General features: G+C 41.2%; 1 protein-coding gene across 2 annotated transcripts; it reads right to left on the bottom strand.

Annotated features, from left to right (window-relative positions):
• Positions 1-200: 200 nt before the first annotated feature.
• Positions 201-21,383, bottom strand: LOC108097587 (ras-associated and pleckstrin homology domains-containing protein 1). Of its 2 annotated transcripts, none has more exons than XM_017199978.2 (4): positions 20,275-21,383; positions 4,206-5,394; positions 1,682-4,040; positions 201-1,528 (listed from the first exon to the last, which is right to left on the bottom strand). In XM_017199978.2, exons 1-3 carry the CDS (start codon positions 20,407-20,409, stop codon positions 1,699-1,701), a joined length of 3,666 nt encoding a protein of 1,221 aa, XP_017055467.1. In that variant the 5' UTR covers positions 20,410-21,383; the 3' UTR covers positions 201-1,528; positions 1,682-1,698. The 2 variants fall into 2 exon arrangements, with proteins under 2 accessions (XP_017055467.1, XP_017055469.1); XM_017199980.2 differs by lacking the exon at positions 20,275-21,383 and adding an exon at positions 17,978-18,209.
• Between the last annotated feature and the right edge of the window lie 295 nt (positions 21,384-21,678).

Consider the following 21,678-nt stretch of genomic DNA (forward strand, 5'->3'; position numbering starts at 1 on the left):
AAGTAGGTCATTTGAAGATTGCAATACATATTTTTGTCTATTGATTTATCGATCATATTGGATGATGCATATATCGGGGCAACTTTGTATCCCCCAAAAAGTTTGTAAGCTTTTACTGAACGTATTTAATATATGCATATAATAATTGAACCTATAGGAACGCTTCAAAAATTATATGTTGAACAAATTCGTAAATGAAATTTACCAAATAATAAATTTATATATTATTACAATTACAATTACAATTACTAGATGAATTACATATTTGATTTGTGTACAGAAATAATTCCATTTTCTCTTATTGCCTTTCTTTTTATATAAATAGTTTGATTTGCACATACAAATTGTATTTTATGGCTGATCTGTCTGTTTTATCTGTGATTTCATATAAGTACAAGAGAATGAATAATTTAACACTATTGAGGAACTTGACAAATCTTTTGAAAACTTAGCATTTGATTATTAATGTTTAACTGAACAATCAGAGTGAAATTACAATTTTAAATAAAGAGAATAGTATCGCTTTAAACAGCAAATTATTTGGATAGATCAACACATGTATGTATTTAATATACATGTACATATTAGGTGTATATGTGGGCTTTTCCTCTTTTAGGTTTATATGCTTTATAAGGCATTTCCTTCGCTAGCGCAGCGCATTTCATGCGCTTACAAAACGTTCACTACCGTTATAAAGATAATCGCAAAAAAAAATTGTAATCAATACTATGAGCAACTAAACAGTTAAAAAAAAGTGCATGTATATTTAAAAACATTTCACTTATCTGACGCTAATTTAGTGTTCTTTTAATAATGCACTACCGTTTTTTAAAATGCATTACTTGTTTTGCTTTTTACAAACTAAAATTTAGCTTAAATATTTTTACTAATGCAGAATTCCTTTTGCTTTTCGCATTTTGCTTTTTTGGTTGATATTCCAAAAATTATTTTGAAAATGAAAATCTTGACGAAGAATCAAAGCCTGTCAAAAGTGTCAACAATTAGCAATAAATTTTGTTTGTTTTGTAATTGCTCGAAATGTGTTATGGAAAATAAATATATTTTATTTGATTTTTCGTGTATAAAACGTTTTCTAAAACCCTTTTTTAATTTTTTTTTCTATATAAAATAAAAATTGTAAAAATTACATAGAGATAAAAATATATAAATTTCAGAAATCATTTATGGATTACAAATATTGTTTTTGGAAATTGTTGACACTTTTGACGTGATTTGAATCTGAACTATAAAAGCAAATTCTACAGTTTGATTCTCTGTTTATATGTAATACTTGTGTAAGAGAAGTGGGCGTGGCCATAGCGTATTCTTAAAAAATATATATAGTCATACATGTATGTATGTTTAATTAGTTTTTGTTTTTTCTTATTTTCATCTCGCTCTATTTTTTCGCCTAGACGTTATATAGGAATTTTTACTTTATTCTAGACAAGTAAATGTTTCTGCTGCTGCATGAAAATCCTGCCTTTGGAGATTTCAAAGGATCCAAGTGAAGGGGAGCGGGACTCGCCTGTAAAAAAAAGAATACAAATTAGTAAGAGTTTGTAAATGGAATAAGATAGACGGAAGATACTGATTAAGGAGGATCGCATTTAAATACTTCCTTTTTACAAAGGAATTCTAATAACAACGATCCTCTTTAATGAATATTTAGATGGTTTACCGTCGCTTTCGAGGATCCTACACCCGATTAGTCAGGTGCGTCTTGTCGCTCCTCTTTGGAGGCGGTGGCGGCGGACGCTTCTTGGCCGCCGCAATGGCGTTTCCTGGTGGAGGCGGCAGCGGGGGAGTGACTGCCTCTGTGCCGCCAGTGGCACTTGTCCGCTGCGCCTGCGCATGAACATTCTCGTAGAGCGCATTGTGCGCGTACTCGTAGTGCTCCCTCACCCAGTGGCTCACGTTGGCCGTTTCGCGATAGTAGTGCGACGAGTTCGCTCCGGAATTCAAATTGTGGGCCGCCAGCAGATCCTCGTTGCTGAAATCCCGAAAGCCCAGCACTTCGTGTGGCGTCGTGGCCGGTTCGGCCTTGCACTTCTGCGCCACCTGCCACTTTTTGCGCATCACACGCTGCAGATCCTTGAGGAAGTCACGCGGCGGATTCGATGCGGACTCCTGGAGGCGTTTCGGCGACGTCACCTCGCTGCTGCTGCTCCCGTTGCTCTGGCAGGAGAGTCGCGCCATGTCCGTGCGTGGCGGCAGCATTGGTCCGGGTGCGTACGTCTGATACGCCGACGAATCCGCACTGGAATGGCAGCTCAGCGTGGTGCTGGGCGAGCGCTGCGGCAGCGTGGGATTCGGTGAGCACATTTTGCGACGCAACAGCACCGGCGAATCGGCGAAGGAGACCTTCTTCTGGGCGGCAGGTGGCGGCGGCGGCAATGGTGGTCCTACTACTCCACCTCCTGCTCCTGCTGCTGCTCCGCCTGCTCCTCCTCCGGCAGGAATCAAAGCGGGACCCACATAATCCGGCGGGGCCTTGTAGGGCGGAGCTGCTTTGAGTGCTTCGGCCGGTTGCTTAACGGCCGGCTTGATCGGTTTGGCCGGCACAGCCGGTGGCAGCGAACCGTTGCTGTTGGGCATCATCATCATCATCAGGGGAGTGGCACTCATCGGTGTGGGAGTCGCGGGGCTCGGCGGATCCATCGGATAGGTCATGGCCAGCACCTCCTCCGGAGGCGGCGGCGGTGGCAGCGAGGCCAGCGAAAGCTGCGACCCGTACACGTCCTGATCCTCGCTGCCATCCAGAGCGGGTGGCGGCGGCGGCGGAGGCAGTGAGTCCAGCGACAACGTGGACGAGCACATCATTGAGGCGGCAGTGGCAGCATCTCCCGGCGGCGGTTTAGCACAAATACTTGGCGTTGGTGTGGGTGTGGAGTTGCTGCTGGAGGAGGTGGACGAGGCACTGCCGCCCATCGGTTCCACCTGCTGCTTGACACCAACACCAACACCCACTCCAACTCCAACAACGGCGGCCACTGGCACGGGAATGGGTCGTCGCTTGAGCGTTCCACTGCCATTGCTCTCCTGCGATTTGCGACGACTGTGGCGACGCGTCAGAGTGCCACTCCTCTCCGGCGAACTGGCATCCCCGCCGGCGCTCTCGCAGATCGTGATCTCGCCCACCTCCTTCAGCTGGCGCGTCATCGTGGTCAGCGGCAGGTTGGGCTTCATCGACGGCTTCCGTTTGATGGTGCCCGTGGTGAACTCGGAGTCGAAGCCATTGTTGTCATCGGAGAGGCAGCCGCTCGAACTGGAGCTGGAGGCACGCGATGTCCGGCCACTCGTCGAGTTGGACATGCTGCTGATGGCGGAGGAAACGCTGCCGCACTGCGAGGGAACCGCCGACGAGATGCTCGAAATGGACTCGCTGCGCATGGAGGCCGCGAAGCTCGACTGCGACACCGAATCGTCGCGGTTCAGGCAGAGATCCTCGAGCAGCGACTTGTGGCTATCCCACAGCTGCTTCCCGTACTTGCACACCCGAATGGCCGTCAGCCAGCGATCGAGGGTCGGCAGGTCCTCGGCACAGAGCATTTTCAGCGATCGACACGATTTGCCGAGCGAGGAGTCCGTGATGGCCTTGAAGCCAAACGTGTAGTCCGTGGGCGACTTCCACTTCTTGCGCCAACCCAGTCCAGTGTAGACATTGTGGCCATGGAAGAGATTCAGGCAAACCAGGTCGCGTGTGTTCTTGGTCTTCTCCTTGGGGAAATAGTACAGGCCCGACGAGCGGAGCACAAAGTGGTACCGCTTCCAGCCCTTCTTCGGATCGGCCTTCATGTAGAGCGGCCCGTCCAGCTGCAGCTGGGCGTGCGAGTCGAAGAACTCGTCGAGGAGCATCTGGCGCGTCTGCTCGTCGTGCTGGCAGCCGGGCGCCATCTGTGGTCCCGGCAGGTAGAGTTCCGGGCGCAGGAACAGCGACACCTTGTCCGGTCGCTGCTGGAAGAGCACGCGGTTGCCGGCGTCCGAGTTCCACGTCATCAGGTTGTCAACCAGCAGTTCGTGGTCCTCAAAGAGGCGTTCTGTGCGGGGGAAAAATGAAGTGATTAGCCAAACTGTTTAACTTTTGAATTCAAATCAATGGTTTTAAGACCAAAAGGAGTGGTTTATCTTTTGATTTAAACTATATAATTGTATATGAAGTTGGTTCTCCTTTTGATCTCGAATCATTGCTGTAATCCACATACCCATCTGGAGATCACCCAAGTGCTCCACGAGCGCCCAGTTGGACTGCATGAGCACGTGGTTCTTGTCGGCCAGCAGGCGAGTGACATGTCCGCAAACCATGCGCTCATCCACCAGCAGGGACTTCGATGCCCCATCCGAGGTGAAGGCCTTCACGAACAGCCGCCGAATGGAGGCGCTCTCGAGCTTGTGCAGCGCCAACTGGATCTTGGCCGCTTTGGAGATGCTATTGGCGCCACTCTGTTGGTTGCCAGTGTGCAGCAGTTTATCCTGCTGCTGCTGCTGCTGATGATGATGATGCGAATGCGAGTGCGAGTGCGAGTGGGAGTGGGTGTGCTTTTGCTGCTGCTGATGCTGCTGCTGCTGCAGGGATGTGTTCGAGGAGGCCGACGATTCGCTGGACAGGAGCGAGACCGTATCGCTGAAAGCCGAATCGTTGTCGGGGGATTCGGTGCGCGGTTCACGGGGCGTGACCACGCCCATCGTAATACCCATTATCATGCCAACCTGCGGTTGCTGTTGCTGCTGCTGCAGTTGCTGTTGCTGCTGCAGTTGCTGCTGCTGCTGCTGCTGCTGTTGCTGTTGCATCATCAATCCCGTTGGCATGGGCATACCAACGATGCCATGACCATTCTCCGAGATTCCGGACGAGGAACAGCTGCTGACATCCGCTGAAATGCTGCTATTGGTGCGCGAATGCGAACGCGACGAAGCCGCCGATGACATGGAAGCCATCGAGGTGGCATTGCCGCCAACCAATCCCCCAGTGGGCGGGAATGGGGCCAGGGGAATGCCGCCTATCGGGGCACAAATGCCGGGCAGCATGGACGGTTCGCCATAGCTGATCTGCGCCTCCAGCAGACTCAGTTCGCCGAGGATCTGGTCCAGCTCCGACTCCTGCGAGTCCTCCAGGTTCGCCATCGAGATGCGGTACGTGTGCGAGTGCTGCTTGGCCTCCGGCGTCAGGGGACGATCGCTGTGCCTGCGCAGCTTGACGCCAGCGCCACCCGCCGCGCCAATCACCTGGCAATCCCCGCCAGCCACGAAGCCACCACCACCACCACAACCACCAGCGGCGGTCGTCGTCGTCGTTGCCGCTGCTCCGACTCCTCCTACGACTCCTCCGCCTGCTGATCCTGCTACGCCCACGCCGCTGGCAGCACTGCCCACCAAGATGCCCCTTAGGTTGATCTGCAACGAAGGCAAGCGAAAAATTTGGGTTTAACATAAATTCAGTGTTCTTAAAAATATTTATTGCTGTAATATTGTAACATGTTTATTTGTTTTGTAATCATTTTAAAAATATATCTATTTATTATACCCTTGCAGAGCAAAGGGTATTATAATTTTGGCCAGAAGTTTGCAACGCAGTGAAGGAGACACCTCAGACCCCATAAAGTATATATATTCTTGATCAGCATCACGATCTGAGTCGAAATCCGTCTGTACGTCTGTCCGTCTGTACGTCTGTCCGTCTGTACGTCTGTCCGTCTGTCCGTCTGTCCGTCTGTCCGTCTGTCCGTCTGTCCGTCTGTCCGTCTGTCCGTCTGTCCGTTTCTGCCTAAACTAGTCTCTCAGTTTTAAAGCTATCTCGCTGAAACTTTCCCAAAATGTGTGTAGTTATTGCACGCAGTATATAAGTCGGAACGGGCCGGATCGGCCGACTATATCGGATACCTCCCATACGAGAGAATGAAATAAAAAATGCTCACGCCGTTGTTTTTGGACAGATCGACTTGAATTCTTCAAGATGGCGCTTTCTAACTGTAATTGAATTTCGTATTAAATTTGAACAAAATCCGATAACTCTATCATATAGCTGCCATAGGAGAGATCGAAAAATATATACCTATAGAATTAATGGAAATAAATTGACAGCATCGTTGTTTTTTATCCCACGAGCATGATTTTTTAAGTATCAAGTTTTTTAACTAGCCTTGATTTATAAAAAAAATTTCATAAAAATCGGACAACTATATCATATAGCTGCCATAGGAAAGATCGAAAAATCTATATAGAATCAACGGAAATAAAATGATAACATCGTTATTTCTCATCAGAAAATCATGATTTTTGGAATATAGAGTTTTCTAACGACTCTTGAATAACAAATAAAATTTCATCGAAATCGGACGACTATATCATATAGCTCCCATATGATCTATAGTCGGAAATATGGAAAATGAATAGAAAAATCGTTATAGCTTCGATGTTGTTTAGCCTTTATGGATTTTGTTCGACATATTTGATGACTGCAAGGGTATATAAGCTTCGGCTTGCCGAAGTTAGCTTCCTTTCTTGTTTTATTTCTATTTATTATATTTTTGTGATATTTTAAATTATAACATGCGATCGCCTCGTGATTTTTAAGTATAAAAAGCATTTCAAAGATTACTTTTTTTTCCAAAAAGAAAATAACACAAGTAGAGAAGCAATTATTGTTCATAAAATATCAAAAATTATGTTTGCTTTGCTAAATAGATTTATCAATTTGTCATTTCCGAAAAAGTGAGTAGTATATAAAGAATTTGAGAACCGCTCGGTGGAACCAAGATGCCATTGCTGGAATTCGAGAAGCGCCAGATGATGATTACAGCTGGGGAAGTTTGGCTTTATTATAACGAGACCAAGAACTGCTTAAATGTTATCAGTTGGTTTTGCCATCTTATTTTATTTTTTATTTTTTATGCGAAACGTGCCACAATGGAGCGTCCGCCGCCGAATGGCGATTTTACGATTAGCGATTGGCGATTGTCGGCGGTTGGTTTTCCCAATGCACAGCTGCTGGCCCAACCGCTTCCGCTCCCCCTTCCCCTCCCCCACCCCCTTCTCCTCTTCTTCCTCCTCATTTCCCCCCTTTAAACCCCCTCAATTCGAAGCTTCAGTTTCGCTTCAAACACGTTACACATTTTTAGTTTGAACGACAACTTCCTCGGCACCAACATCAATCACACGCAAACAAAAACTGATTTCAACCCATATTTTTTTACGATTGTCTATATCATTTCGCAACAGATTTCAGCTGAGCGCTATAAATATAAAGAGATTAATTTGATATTTATAAATGATATTGTTGTAAAATCAATAAAAAGTATATGCACCTATAAGTGAACAAATCAGTAATGGGATTTGGTTTTCAGTGTCTATTTCTAATGCCAATTAGCTTACTGCAGTTCCCAGAATCTTTGTAAGAGATAAACATTAAAAGCTAATGCTAGTTGAAATTCCCTGTTAGAACGTATTTTAAATTAAGATTTGCATTATGGGTAAACGGAGTTGGGTTTTCTATCTGAAAATAACTATGGAAGCCAACGGAACGAGCTATTTCGTATCGAGCTTCTGATTTCTTCCGGTGCACATATTGCTAATCCAATCCAACTGTCGCCTGGCAATCAAAAGCTCCGCCGACTTCCCAGCGGTCCAGCACTTTTGGCGTTCCTCCAGCAGCTGCCGTCGACATTTCTGATAGTTGATAGCTGAGCTAAGCTAGTTGAGCACTGTTTTTATCGCTTGCTACTCGTACTGCCTCCTGATGTGTCTGTTTCTTTTCTGCTTCGTATGCAGCCATTTGCTATTGTCGATATAATGCAGTTGAGACTGACTGGCTGACTGAATGGCAAGTGTTAAGTAATTTACCAAGGCATAAGTCACGTATTAAAGCGACGAAACGGTCGGGGGCCAAAGGCAAAAACAATTACAATGACTGGCAAATGGCCAGGAGAAAGGGGAGAAAGGGAGGAAAGGGGAAAGAGAAGGTAGGGAGAGATGAAACGAGTTTTGGAGGAGGGATGTAATGTATTCCATAGATGCACCCACACACTCATTTTTGGATAACCGACGATTTGTGGGAGGAACACTTCACAAAAGAAGTAGCAAGAAAAATGCATTTTTCAGTAAGTTAAATTGCAATTTAAACTATAAATTTATATTTGAGAAACCATCAAATATTGTTAAATATTATTTATGATAACCATTAGGTAACTGCTATTTTCGGTTATTTTTCTGGCATATAAGCTAATTGAATTTATTCTTTCACACTTTTTAAAAACACTAAAACATTTAACTGCTTGTCTTATAACGCTGTTTTATTACCCGGGGCATTTTTTATTTAAAAAAAAAAAAGGAGAATCTTGTTCCCGTTTTAAGTGAACTTGCAAGATGCGAGATAAGTTTAACAATAACAATAATATGTAGTAAGTTCGAGTTCGAGTGTGTGACATCGCCGACAACTGTCGACATCTTACTGGCCATTTTGTACTTTCTGGCAATGGAGTTGCCTTTTTAATTGCCTTTTTTTCAACGCTCGACTGCATGAGTCACTGCGTGGTGGCTCTCGAATGGGTTTCAGTTGTTGCCGGTTTCTCTCTGTTGCTGGTTCTTTTTTTTGTTTTTTGTTTTTTGTTTTATTTACTTTTTAGGTAATTGGCACTTTACACAAATGAACTCCACCCGGGGGATTCGTGATGATCCACCATCGCTTCAGTTGTTCAACGCACCACGAAGGGCAACGCAGTTGGATGATAATGATAATAATAATAATAACAACAACTAAAGCAACAAGGGGGGGATGGAAAATAAGGTTAAAACGAGGTTAAAGTTGGTTCCAGTTCCAGTTTGAGTTCCATTCAACTGTTGTTGAATTCACATGTCGCTTGGTTAGCGTTGATTTATGGAGAGAAGTGTACATATAAATGTACGGGAAACGGAATGCAAGATAGAGAGGCGGCATCTAAATGGTCTCCCTTCCTCTCTTCGACAACAACAACAACACACTCAATCGCTTGTCCACAATCCACAAAGTTCAATGACAACAGCCGCAACAACAAATCCCCAATTGACATATCCAGGCAAATGGAAATGGAAGTGGAAGTGGATGTGGAACTGAAACTGGACAAAGAAGGGGTCGAAAGTGGAGAGGAGGTGTACCTGGTACTGGAACACCAGAATACTCGAACACTAGAGACCCCACACACAGCATCACATCCCATTCTACTGGCCATTTGTTGCTGTTAGTTTACGACTCTTGTTTGCATATTTGCATAGGTCGTCGTCGCTCCACAACTGCACTTCGATTCCCAGAGTTCCACTCAACAAAAATACACATCACTAAAATACATATCAAACTCATTTGTTTCTCATTTACAATTAAATAGTTATTATAGTTTAATTGGTTTTAATATTATCACGACATTTAGCAAAACTAAAAAAAACAAACAGGTTTCTTAAGTTTTAGCCTACATTTCTTTCAGTTTCCATTAAAAAACTAATGATAAAAAACCTGTTTTGAGTGCTAAAACCCTTTGGGAATTCAAGCGTAACAAAAGTGGAAAATTCTCAAAGTAAAGCAAACTCTTGCAAAAAAAATAGAAACATTACGTATTAATTAATTTTAATGAATTAAAACGTATAAATGAGAATAGAAACCGCGCAGTTGGTCAATTAACCTTGATATTAAACAGACGTAACTGAAAATAATTGGCATGTATTTATAATTTCTTGATATGAATGCAATTCAACCAAACGTTTAATAAAAAATAAATTAAATTTTATTTCGAATGTAATAAATACCTTTGTTGCTGCTTATTAGACAAGTTAGTTCACTCAGTTTTAAAGTGAGTTTAGAGCACGTAATTGTTTTCCTGCTTAGATAATTAACCAATTTATTAATTGCCTATATTTACTAACAGAAACTTATATGTGTTCAACTTTATATTTAGCTTCCAACTGTTTTCCATTTCCAGTTAAAAAATGGGATTTTCCCCGCAAAGCGCATTTCTCATAAACAAATTTTCGCTGACTTGAATTTATTAAACAGTGCTTCCCCGTTTTTGGTTACCAGCAGTAAATTGGTTTTGTTTATTGGCGAAGTCTGTTGTTTAAAAGTGTTTTAAATTACACTCGTCAACAGTTTGGAAAATGAAATAAGCCGCTCCCTGCACTGTTTTTCTTCGAATTGGTGCCACGAGGTTTCAGTCGGTTTTTCTTCGATTTGTAAATAAGTTATTCTGATGCAGTTCAATGTTCTTGGTGGATCGGTTTTCTGTTGTTCACCTTGGACAAGAGCACAGGTCCAGATCCCAATGCTACCAATATATACGAGTCTGTATATATGGAGGCATGACTTCCATGATAAACCAATTATAACCTTAACGGATCTGATAATTATATGGGCAGACATCCACACACCAGAGAGTAGCAATTAAGTCCGATTCGAGGGGCCGGGGTTTAACCGAGTTTATGCAGTTGTCCATTTACTTTGGAAATTGTCAGGGGACCTTTACTACCACGAGTAGATTATTCCCATTTAAAGTCCATCTAACAAGTGGCCAAACAGTGGACTCAACTGACCTACTCAACGGAAATCGCATGTTCTGTGCTCATTCCCTTCCCTGGAGAGTTCTTCCTCTGAAAGCCACCAAAGTAATTACTTTTACACTACAATAATATTTCCAGTAATTAACTAAAAGCGAGAGTTTCCCCCTCTGACGTCACTTGGAAACGGGGAAGGTGGAAAAATAAAACTACGAATGGGTGGGGACCTCTTTTTGTTCAAGGCCCAAACGCATTATGAATATTCTCATGTTTGTGGACATTTACAGCAACTTCCGTAGTCGATTAATAAAAACAACAAACAGCGCGCTGCCAAAAAAACAAAGAAGAGCCACAACCACACACAAGAGTGGGCAAAAAGGCAAACAAAAAAATGAATTAATACATTAAATTTAACTTTTAATGGGCAGAAACATGCCACGACCTTATAGAGTAGGCATTTTTCGCTCCTTTGGCGAAATTGTCGCTATAAAAACGAAAACACATCGCATATTTAATATATGTGAGAGTATATGGAATACAGAATACGGAATTTATAATGCGACTGCTTGAATTTACACCACCATTTCGCCAGGCACTGATGACCATCACCATCACATAACCATCACCATTAAAGAAGCAACAGAGTTTTGTTTTTTCTTGGATCTGAGTTGGCTTCAACTTCAACTTGAAGTTAAACTTCAACTTCACTACACTCTACTTAACTTTGCGTCGTTCGTTTCGGTTTGACTTTTTTTCGGGTTTGGTTCGTTAAGCAGCCTAATTGGAGGCAACCGACAGTTTTTTCACGGAAAGAAAAGCACCTAAGAAGCATTGAAAATATCTTCAATGCTTTAACCTTCTGGTGAAAATGACTTAATCGTATTATTTTTATGACAAACTATAAAAATAACAATCAGGTTAACAACATCATGTGTATATTGGCATTAAAATAGCATCACATTTGCAGATTTCATTGCCGAAACATCATTATTTGTATTTCGTACAAAAGTCTTTACAAAGCGAAAACAAACTGAATTGTTGTCGAATTTCTGCCTCTGTAGACGTGGAGTGAACCCGCAGAGTTAAGAGTTAAGTTCAAGGCAAGACGCTGCAACAGGGTAAACCAAAAGACTAAGTAACCATGAAGGGCACCCCAAATTGCCAGGAAATGGAAATACTACTGCTACTGTGCTGCGTTCGGGGTTTGGGGTTCCCATAACTGACTTTGGTCCCTACTTAAAGTATATCTTATAAAAAGAACATTCTGTCCCACACAATCTGATAATCAAAACAAGCTAATGATGCAGCTGGTTAGATATTTTCATAACCAAATAGTATAGGTATGCCTTCTACAAATCGGATTAAAATTAGAAAAGTTATGGGATTAGAAGTGCAAGAATTTGCGATAATAATACACCGTGTTTAAAACCGTCGCGCAAGGGGAGGAATAACTAAAGAGACGCAGGCTTCACAGCCGTCCACTTTTAGGCCTAATTCCCCTTATGAAACTTCTTTTTCGAGACCCCTTTCGAAACTCATCAGGAAGCGGAAGGAGCCCGAAAACCCATTAAGCCAACACACGCGATCCTTGGCAAACATCTGATCCTACTTGAGAAAGGGATCGAGACCCTTAAGACAGAGGACACAAAGGGTCGGGGGGTCCAGAAGAAATCTGACCGAAGATCGAGGACCGAAGACCGTACTCCAAAATTTGGAGTGGCGCGTGCAAAAAGGAGCGGCAAGTGACGCGTGTCCTTAAATTGCAGCTGCCGCTCCAGCCTGTAGAATATATGTATAATCAACAATAAATCGGATCCGAGGTTTCGCCCCTTCTTTGTTTTTTTCCGGGGCATATGTCCATAATATCAGCGGGGGAACCTCCACCTCTACCTCTACCTCTACTCCAAAAACAATGGCCAGAGAACAGACGTTGCACCTGCCACCGAAGCAGCAAACACAATGCAAAGTGGTAAAAGGAGACGGAGCAGGACCAGGCCCAAAAATGAACAAACACAAAAAAGAAAAAAGAAATAAGAAAAACGCTGATGACGTTCGTCCGCTTACTTTGAGTCTGTTTTGTCTTTTGGCTTCAACCCCTCTGAATTTGAGTCTGAGTCTGAGTCACACAGCACAACACAACACAACACTCCGCTGATTATGAGATCAAGATAGTCTCCGTCTCAGACGTCGTAGACCCAAGGAACAGATGCGTTTTCGAGTGCGTCCTCCAACGGTGGTTGCTTATCCCATTTGCGCACATTCAGGGCGTTTTCCAAGTACACTTGACCAAAAAGTGGGAACTGGTCTATTACTAAGAAACCTAAAAATGTTGAAGTTTTATAATTTTCCCGTAATCACTGAACCAATTCCCCAAGTATTCATTCCTTAATTAATATGGTATTCAAAGGTTATATAAGTAATATATTAAAATGTTAAAATATTATAGATGTGGTTTCCCAGGTAAAATTTCTATATAGGAAATTTTTCTATGGTCACCTAAACATCTATTATAATTTTTTTTTTTTTGAGTGTACCGAAAGCAAGAGCGCAATGCGTGTAACTTTAGAAGTACCCTCCCTTTTTCCCGACATTTTTGTAAAGGCGATCGAATCGGTTGCCCTTAACTGAGGAGTAAACCTCCCCCAGCCCTTCACATCCACCACGCCAGTGCACATCAACATCAATCACTTGTTGATACTGTAAAGTGCAGTGTAGTAAAACGTGGTCTTGGGTTCGTAGGCCTCGCATAAGTTATAATTTTTCTTTTTGGGCGCGGATTATAAATCATCAGAATGTGTGAGTGTGTTTGATTACAAGCTTTATGGTCGATTTACCCACCCCTTTTCCTAATTTTGACAAATTTTTTATTGCAGCTCAATCAATTTGGTAGCGATTGAGGGTGGTTGGTTGGCTGGCTGGCTTTTATGCCTCAGGGGAAAATGAATTCAGACGATAAGCACAAAACTTACAATAAATCATTGGCCTAAATTTTACTTTGTTGTTTTCCGATCCAATCAATGTGCATTATAATCACACAAAACTAATTCGGCAAATTGGAAGCTAAATGCGAAGCCCACGCAGAACTATTTGGTTTCGTTTCAACGGCATGGAATCAATTAGGAGCGGAATGCGGAATTTAAAATGTGCTAAAGACCATCTATAAATTATACAGTCATCTAGTCTATATCTAGATCTTGCATATGTAAACACAACCAAACGAGCGTGTGTGAATGGATCCCACATATATAGATATATGTGTGCGAGAGTCGGCTTTAAATTGCTGAAATGTTTATTGCGGACTTTAGACGAAGTCAATTAGCGAAAACATTGAGCCTGGGAATGGGAATTGAAATAGAAGTAGGAATAGGAATAGGAATAGGAATGAGGAGAGTGGGAATGGAAAATGGGGGAATCGCATTTTGAAATGGGAACAGCCAACTGATTTACAGTGTGACCGAAAGCCCATTTGACGCAGAGTTCAGTGTGCTAAATAAATGCCTATGCAACTGCATTCGTGTCTTTCTGTCTGTCTAGCTTTTTTTTCTTCTTTTTTTTCTGGTTCTGTCTCTGTTTGCTCGTGTGGCGAAATACAATCTATTAGCCAAATTGGTTCACTGCACGCTCACTTGGTGACCCCGATCCCCGATTCCCGATCCCAGATCCCAATCCCCATTGCAATTCCCCCGATCGAAACGAAAACCGATCTGTTCCGATGCTAACCAAATCCGAATCCGAATCCAAATCCGATTCGAAATCCGAATCGAAGAAAGACAACGAACAAACTCGGGCAGCTCGTGTTTAAATATAATTTACAAATTGTAACAGACGCCCACTGCGAATGGCGGAAGATGAGTGGAGCAATAAAGCTGGGAACAGGGAAAGGCGAAAAAAATCAGAGGGGAGCCCCCACAACCGAAAACCACAACTAAAAATACGATATATAAGGGAAAATGTCCGCTTATTTTGAAATGAAGACGAGACCCATCGACCCCGAAAGTCAGCAGGCAGCATCTTGAAAAGCGAAAGAGGGGAAAATCAATAGATTACGGTTGGGGAAGAAAAGGAGAAATGAGTTGGAGTTTCGCTACCATGTTGGCTCTCTAATTATATGATTATGAAATAATTCGGTCAGCAACCGCGAAATATGGTAAAAAAGATCCCAAGTATTTTATATGACTTAAATGATTAATGATTTGAAAATCCATTGATCGTTTGAACAGCACATCGAATTCATTCGAAAGTAATAAAAAGTTTCGGTGTCGCAAAGATCTGATTTTGTTCTTTATAGGTCGTTGATCTGAACTCTTTGAAGATCAAAGCATAGTACTATAATTATTCATTATTCGCATACAATTTTCTTTTCTTTTTTTTTACTTTTAGTAATAATAACACCGCCAAACAATATTTGATACACTTCTGCCAAATAAACGTATTCTGTTATCAGGCTTATTGTTGTTTCGGTCGCCCTTGACCCAGATAATAATATTGAGTTTCTTTTGTCCACTTCGCTATTGTTCTCCAAGTCAAGCATAAAACAGTTGTTCAAAAAAAAAAACACATAAAAGCACAGTTGTGCCAACGTTAATGCTAATTCTGAGTTATTGGTTTCTGTTTCATATTCGAGTTACTTCGATTAACGTAATCAGTGGAAAAATTCAAGTGTAAGCTGATTCTCGTAGAAGAATTACTGGCCCTTAAAGACCGCTCTTTGAATGGAAACCGTAGACCTTCGGCATTATCAGAAACAAAAGAGCAACCGAGCTGGGCTCCCCTGACCCAATGCCTCAAGGTCCGATTGGGAAATGCAGATACTCAGATACTCAGAATATGTAACAGTTTAAGAGGCAACGGAACGAAATGGCACAACATTCAGAAAGCTGCCACATAAATTTAACACAAAGGGGGCAGAGTACATAATTTCGCAATGAACATGGCGACAGAATAATTTTCTTTTTAGCATTTAGAAAAGCCAAAAGAGTATAAATCAATACAATAAGCATAAATATACCTTTCATCATAATAAACAGTCAAATAAACTCCTTAAAACTTCCGCTAGATGGAGCTAATTACCAAGTATATGTTTACTGATATTCTGTTTTCACCAAATTACTAGAATTAAATACCTGATGTATTATCTTTTAATGCTGAACGGTGTTAAATATTTCCTATTTTGCTAAAATTATGAGCCTTTTCCTTTCCTCCTATCGTCTTAATGGCTGTAAAATTTCCTTTTGCCAAGGTGTAACTTTAAAGTGGCACCTTCAAGATACTTTCTTTCGGTTTACTTTATACGCGGACCATCATTTTCCACTCCCAAACCTTAGAAAATAGTGTCTTCCATCATGGAAAATGCTTTGGGGGGAAAACGCTTGAGTGTGTGTATTTGCGTGTGCGGTACATTATTTTCCCCATTTTTGGTTCCTAAACGGAAACAAGCGATAATAAAATTTTTACAACGACAACAGCAACAACAAATGAACAGCGTCGCATTCGCCGCATAAAAATTCAAACGATGTCGCAGCCGGCAACGCGCATGTAAAAGCAAAAATCCAAAAGGGAAAAGCAAAAAGCAAAAACCAAAGCAAAAGCAAATCAAAGGCAGCAGGGCGTGTAACAAGAGCATAATAAAATGTTTGGGGCCCACGAAAAGGAATCAAAACACAAGAATATGCACCCAAAGTGTGGAAAGCATTTTACTCAGCCATAATTTGAGGTAATCAAAATGTTTATGGTACTCTCTATGTAAAGGGTGTTCAATTTTTTTTGGATCGCTCGACATTTTTTTTTTATTCCTCTGTTTTATTCTTTATTTATTTATTGGTTTTAATTTGTTTAATTTGTATTGATCACATAATGCTTTCCAAATAAATGCCATTGTTTTTCTACATTCCGAAAATTTAAAAGATTTTGGGGATAGATATTGTTGTGGGCGAAAATCCCATTTCATGGTTACGATTGCGTGTGTGCATGGATTTACGAAATTAACATGTGTGGGAGGCTGGGAGACAAAAAAAAAAAACATTTCAAAAATAAGGGCTAATGCAATCGCAATCCTCAGTACATTTCCATTACTCAGTCAAGTGGACCATTACCAAATATGAGCATTGTAGTGCGGATCATTCATATTGTACAATCATCTTTTCTCAGAAATCAGGTATACTTTTTTAGAATTACTGTAGTCCTCAAAATCATATCCTCTTGAATTCAGATCTTATGGCTTGACTTGAAAGGAGAATTTACAGTACGCATTCGTTTTAAAAAAAAATCGTGGTAAAAAAAAGTTACATAGGTACTCTTAGAAATTGAAATTCCAATAGAATTGTAAAAAAAAATTTAATACAAATGCGGTTGGATCTTGTCCAAAAGCGAGGAACACCCCTGTTTTATATGACAAACGAAAAAGACCCAAGAGACAGATATATCTACATATGTATGCCTGTACATGTGTAATTAATGGGCATGTTATGGGGACGGAAAACTGGTCTAGTGCTCTTTTCTCGCTTGAAATCTATAAAATCAATCACAGCATTTCCACGAATTGTGAGTCACACTTTTCCAAATGCAGCTCTCTTTTTTTTGGTTGGTCCCCCTGTTTCCCGTTAAATTGGCGAAAGATCTGCAATTACAATCTGTTCTTGGAGTGTTTGTGCGTGCGAGGTAAAAGGGGTAAATTTGCGTGAGTGTGTGTAATGTAATTAAAAAGAGTTGAGCAAATATTTGACGAACGTGCAGAAGCAATTTAGCGAAGGAGCGGTAAAAAGGAGTGGGCGAAAAGAGAGAGTGGCCAAAAAGGAGTCGACATACGGGTGACTCTCAACGGGGGGTGTGGAGAAAGGGGAAAGTGGAGGGGGTGGAATGACGCACATATGACAAAAGCAAAAACCCGGCAAAAATCACAAGGGAGAGTAATTGTGACAGGGTTGCCACCTTTGTTTCCGTTTTAGAGGGCGCAACAAATTGAAGACCAAGTAAACAATAATAAAAAATAATGGAGAGCTACCCCTTTTAATAATTGATTTCTATCATTTGTTTGAATACACTGACAATCATTTCCTTGCAAATAGGAGCGGAAAAATATTTTAAAATATTAAATAATAATGGAAAAGACCATCAGTTTCTCTAAACAACAAACGCGCCGCCTTTTAGTTGAATTTTATGTTGAAATAGACATGCCACAGTAAAATTAGGTTATCGGTAAGAAGATAAAGTCAAAAGCAACAAACAACACAGAATTGCTTAGTTCTTAGCATTATTGAAAATGTCATTCCCGCAATGTGAACAATTGAATCAAGACTTTGTTTAACCAAGTTGCTCAGGCTTTCAAACTGGGAAAATCAAAAACGCAACGGCCAAAAGCAAACGACAATTCCTGCCTTTGTCTTTCCCCGTCTCTTTTTCCATCTTTTTTTTCGTCCCCGTTTCCCAATTAACAAAAGGCACTTTTAATTATTGCTTCATTTACCCCGCGGAATGCTCCTTCGTCTTCGTCCGATGTTTGTGTATATAAAAAGCGGCAATCACAACCACACAATGGATCAGGCACTTTAAAGGAACTTAATAAACGCACCGAACAAGACAAAAAAAAATAAGGCGACGTATTTGGACCGAAACGGAACGCAAAGTCAAAAAAAGAATAACACAAAAATAAAATTGAATAATTGTGCACTTCGAATTCCGCGCGCGCTCTTTTTTCCAATCACTCTCGCATCCGCCGTTCCGATTTATTCACTGTTTGTGTCGTTCGTTCGGTCGTGCTGTTCGTTGTTTTCGTGTTCGCCTTCGCAGCCTGCTTCGTCTCACGCTCCGCGAAGTCACGTCTCCTGCGCGCGTCGGTCGAAACTCAAATGCGCACTCAAACGCACAAACGCAGCGACGAACAGCCAGCGAGCGAAACAAACACAACAACAAATGCCTCAGAGCGGACGAAGCTGCCAACTGGGCTGCATATGACAGAGAGTTGGCAGGGCCACGCGGAAAATGCAAGTGCGTGCACTTAAAAAAATAAGAGGCAATGTCAAATATTTATTCTTGGATGGGGGATGTTAAAATAACAATTTTGTCTGTTATGTATTTATTTACATACATTTTTGCAGTTATTTTTTGGCACGCGGAAAATGCAAGTGCGTGCACTTAAAAAAATAAGAGGCAATGTCAAATATTTATTCTTGGATGGGGAATGTTAAAATAACATTTTTGTCTGTTATGTATTTATCTACATACATTTTTGCAGTTATTTTTTGGTCAACAAAATATAACATGCTTTTTGGATAATTACATATTTTTATATGATATATATGTATATATATTTACCTTAAAAAATTTCTAAAATGTATTATTGTTATATCATTGTATAATTGCAATATCAACCAAAATAACCAATAACAAAACACTTTCAAATTAACCTATTCCCTAATCCCAGTTTGCTGTAAAGTAATATTGTTGTCACACAACACAACATCAAGAGTACCTTTATGCTGACGTGTTTATATTTACTTTTGGGATAATATAATTTTATTTGTGCGTGCTAAACGAGCAGAAATGGGAAGGTAAAGGCAGTTTTGTCGAATTTTGCTGACCTATGGACGCAATTTAACAAATTTGACACGCACCGAGTGGCGAATGTCCTGCTGCGAGTCCTTGAGGTGCACGCAGTCACGTCGTGGAATCCTCGCACTGCAGCGGAAATATTCAAACGGCCTACTAAATGTACATATCTATCTAAATGCCTTCCAAAAAGTGTACACTTTTTTAAGAAAATGATAACTTAACTAAAAATATAGTTGAGACCACAATGCAATCATAATGATTATAATAATAATATTTAAGAGTTTTATGGACTTACTACCATCCTGATTTAAAAACTAATCGACTTTCCTAGCCGGCGGTATGCCACAAACTGATGTAAAGTAAAGACGTAAAAGGGGGCGAAGCATCGCCCGCTGTTGCGGCAAAAACAAAGAGGGGGCAGCAACAAAAACAACAAAACTTGCAGTATATCGCACATCGTCTTTCATCGGGAATCGGGTTTTTTCTCCTACGTTTCGTTTGCCGCTCTCGTATAAACAAAACCCCAAAAAAAAAAAAAAAAACTTCAGAACATCAACGATCGGGAACTCTTTCCAGAATTTATGCACGGTGAAAGTAATGGGGCAAGAACGGAGAAAGAAGCGAAAGAAAGAGCAAAAAGTTAGTACAGCAATTTATGTGTCGGCACTTTGTTGGGCTTTAAAAGTGTTGAGTTTTTGTTGGTTTTTCCCCATCTGGCCCAAAGATTAATCATCCTACTCGACGCATTTTGACTTGGTTAAGTTTTTTTTTTTGGGCCATTTAAAGAGCATTAATGTATAATTACGCAAGAAAAAACATTTTCGCCTTTGATTTAGTTAAGTAATGTATTAGACATCTGTTAATAATTAAGTGAGTAAAACTATTGTTCATCAATCTGGGCTTTAACTAAAAAGTTAAGAAGTTTTGTTTTAAGACTGCGCTTCAGAATTCGTTAATATTTTAATTTCGAAATTAACCAATATGGCATTAGAATTCCTGTAGAATATTTTAAATGAACAAAAAAATCTTTGAATGGAAGTAAGTACTCAAGATCCATCTCTTCTTAAAAAACTGTTATATTATTTATCCCCAGTGTAGTTGTATTCCTTGTAATTTTTGTTGTTGTTGTGGGGGAGCGAATTATGAAGTACAGAGGAAATAACTGAGAAACACAAACACATAAACATTCGAAGGAACTTGGGAGATACTTACATTTGTTATTGTTGCTGCTTCCTCGAGGTTTTGTTGTTGCTGCTGATGTTGTTGTTGTATTTGTTGCTGGAGTAAGTGCAGTTGTTGCTGTTGAAGTTGTTGTTGTTGATGTGCCGCAATACCACCACAATCCATAGTAATTATGGGGGAGAGGGGGGTTGTGTGAGCGTGTGTGTGTGTGTGAGGGGGCGTTTGGAGTGGGAGTCTTCAATTGAGAGCGCTCTCCCCTCTGTCTCCTGTTTCTCTCTCTTTTTCTTGCGATCGCTTATTGCAGCGGAATGAAAAGCGAAACATACATAATTGAAGAAATGCGATAGCGATCCGTCTTGAATTTCAACGATTCGCAGCAAGGGAGCCCGAGTTAACCGCTATTTCTTTTTCTGTTTGTGTCTCTCGTTTGCCTCCTTATTTTTTTAGCTAACTCTGCAGTTTGCCTTTGTCGATATATTTCGGTGGAAAACCACTTCCTTGCTCTCTTACTCCCTTTGCCACTCTTTTTCTGTCTCTCTCTTTCTCTCTGTTGCGTGGGCGAACGAACGGGAAATGGGAGAGAGCAAACAAAACGAAGAGAGCCGAAGTCAAACGAACGCAATTTGGAGTTTTATGCACTATGAAGTAAGTGTATTTGTGTGTGTGCTTGTGTCGGTGTGACTGCTACCCCCACACACTTGCACTTACTGCCTCTCCCTCTTTCCAACTCCAACTCCAGTTATAATTTAATATTCCAATTCGAATGATTCGTATTCGATTTTCAATTACTATTAATTGTCCTTTATGAATTGGTTTCCTGGTTTGAATACTGTTATTTGGCTGATTTGTTGAAGTTGCGCTGCGCCGAGTGCATTTGCATTTGCAGCCAACAGCATCCCACAAAGGAGGAGTTTCCCCCGACCGCGGCCATCGGTGATTCACTCACAATTCCAATTGGACACTTTTTGGGGCACTGCGTTCGAATCCCCAACAAAAAAGTGTGGCGAACAGAAAAAAAACGGAAATTAGCGGAACAAAACAAACGGATGGTTTACTATCGGGAAACTACGAAAAGTCCGTGCGTAGATTTTCACGAAAAACGCCCCGCCCGCGCCGCACTGAACTGTGTGTGGTGTGACCGTAGTTGCTTCGGCGGCAAATGCTGTGAATTGCTGAGCTGCCAACTCGATTCGTTCAAGTTGTACCAGAATTATTAGAGAATATGTAAAAGAGCGTTACTTTTCAATTATATATTTAAGATGACACACTTAATTGCTGCTTAAGAAAAAAGGATTAAAGGATTTTATAAAGCAATAATCACACAGAATCGGGGATTGACGTTTTCATAGTTTATAGTTTTCTTATTGTAAAATATTCAAGGAAATATTTTTTTAACAGAGCTACCCTTTGGTAGAATTGTTTGTTATTTAAAAG

This window comes from Drosophila ficusphila, unplaced genomic scaffold, assembly GCF_018152265.1.
Source record: "Drosophila ficusphila isolate 14025-0441.05 unplaced genomic scaffold, ASM1815226v1 contig_197, whole genome shotgun sequence".
NCBI classification, from domain to species: Eukaryota; Metazoa; Arthropoda; class Insecta; order Diptera; family Drosophilidae; genus Drosophila; species Drosophila ficusphila.

What these genes read in the sequence shown, in the direction of transcription:
- LOC108097587 (XM_017199978.2), bottom strand. Translation starts at nt 20,409, where the DNA reads ATGGATTGTGGTGGTATTGCGGCACATCAACAACAACAACTTCAACAG. An exon ending in AAGCAGCAACAATAACAAAT is followed by an intron (nt 5,395 to 20,274) that starts GTAAGTATCTCC and finishes CCTTCGTTGCAG; the next exon opens with ATCAACCTAAGGGGCATCTT. An exon ending in CTTGGGTGATCTCCAGATGG is followed by an intron (nt 4,041 to 4,205) that starts GTATGTGGATTA and finishes TCCCCCGCACAG; the next exon opens with AACGCCTCTTTGAGGACCAC.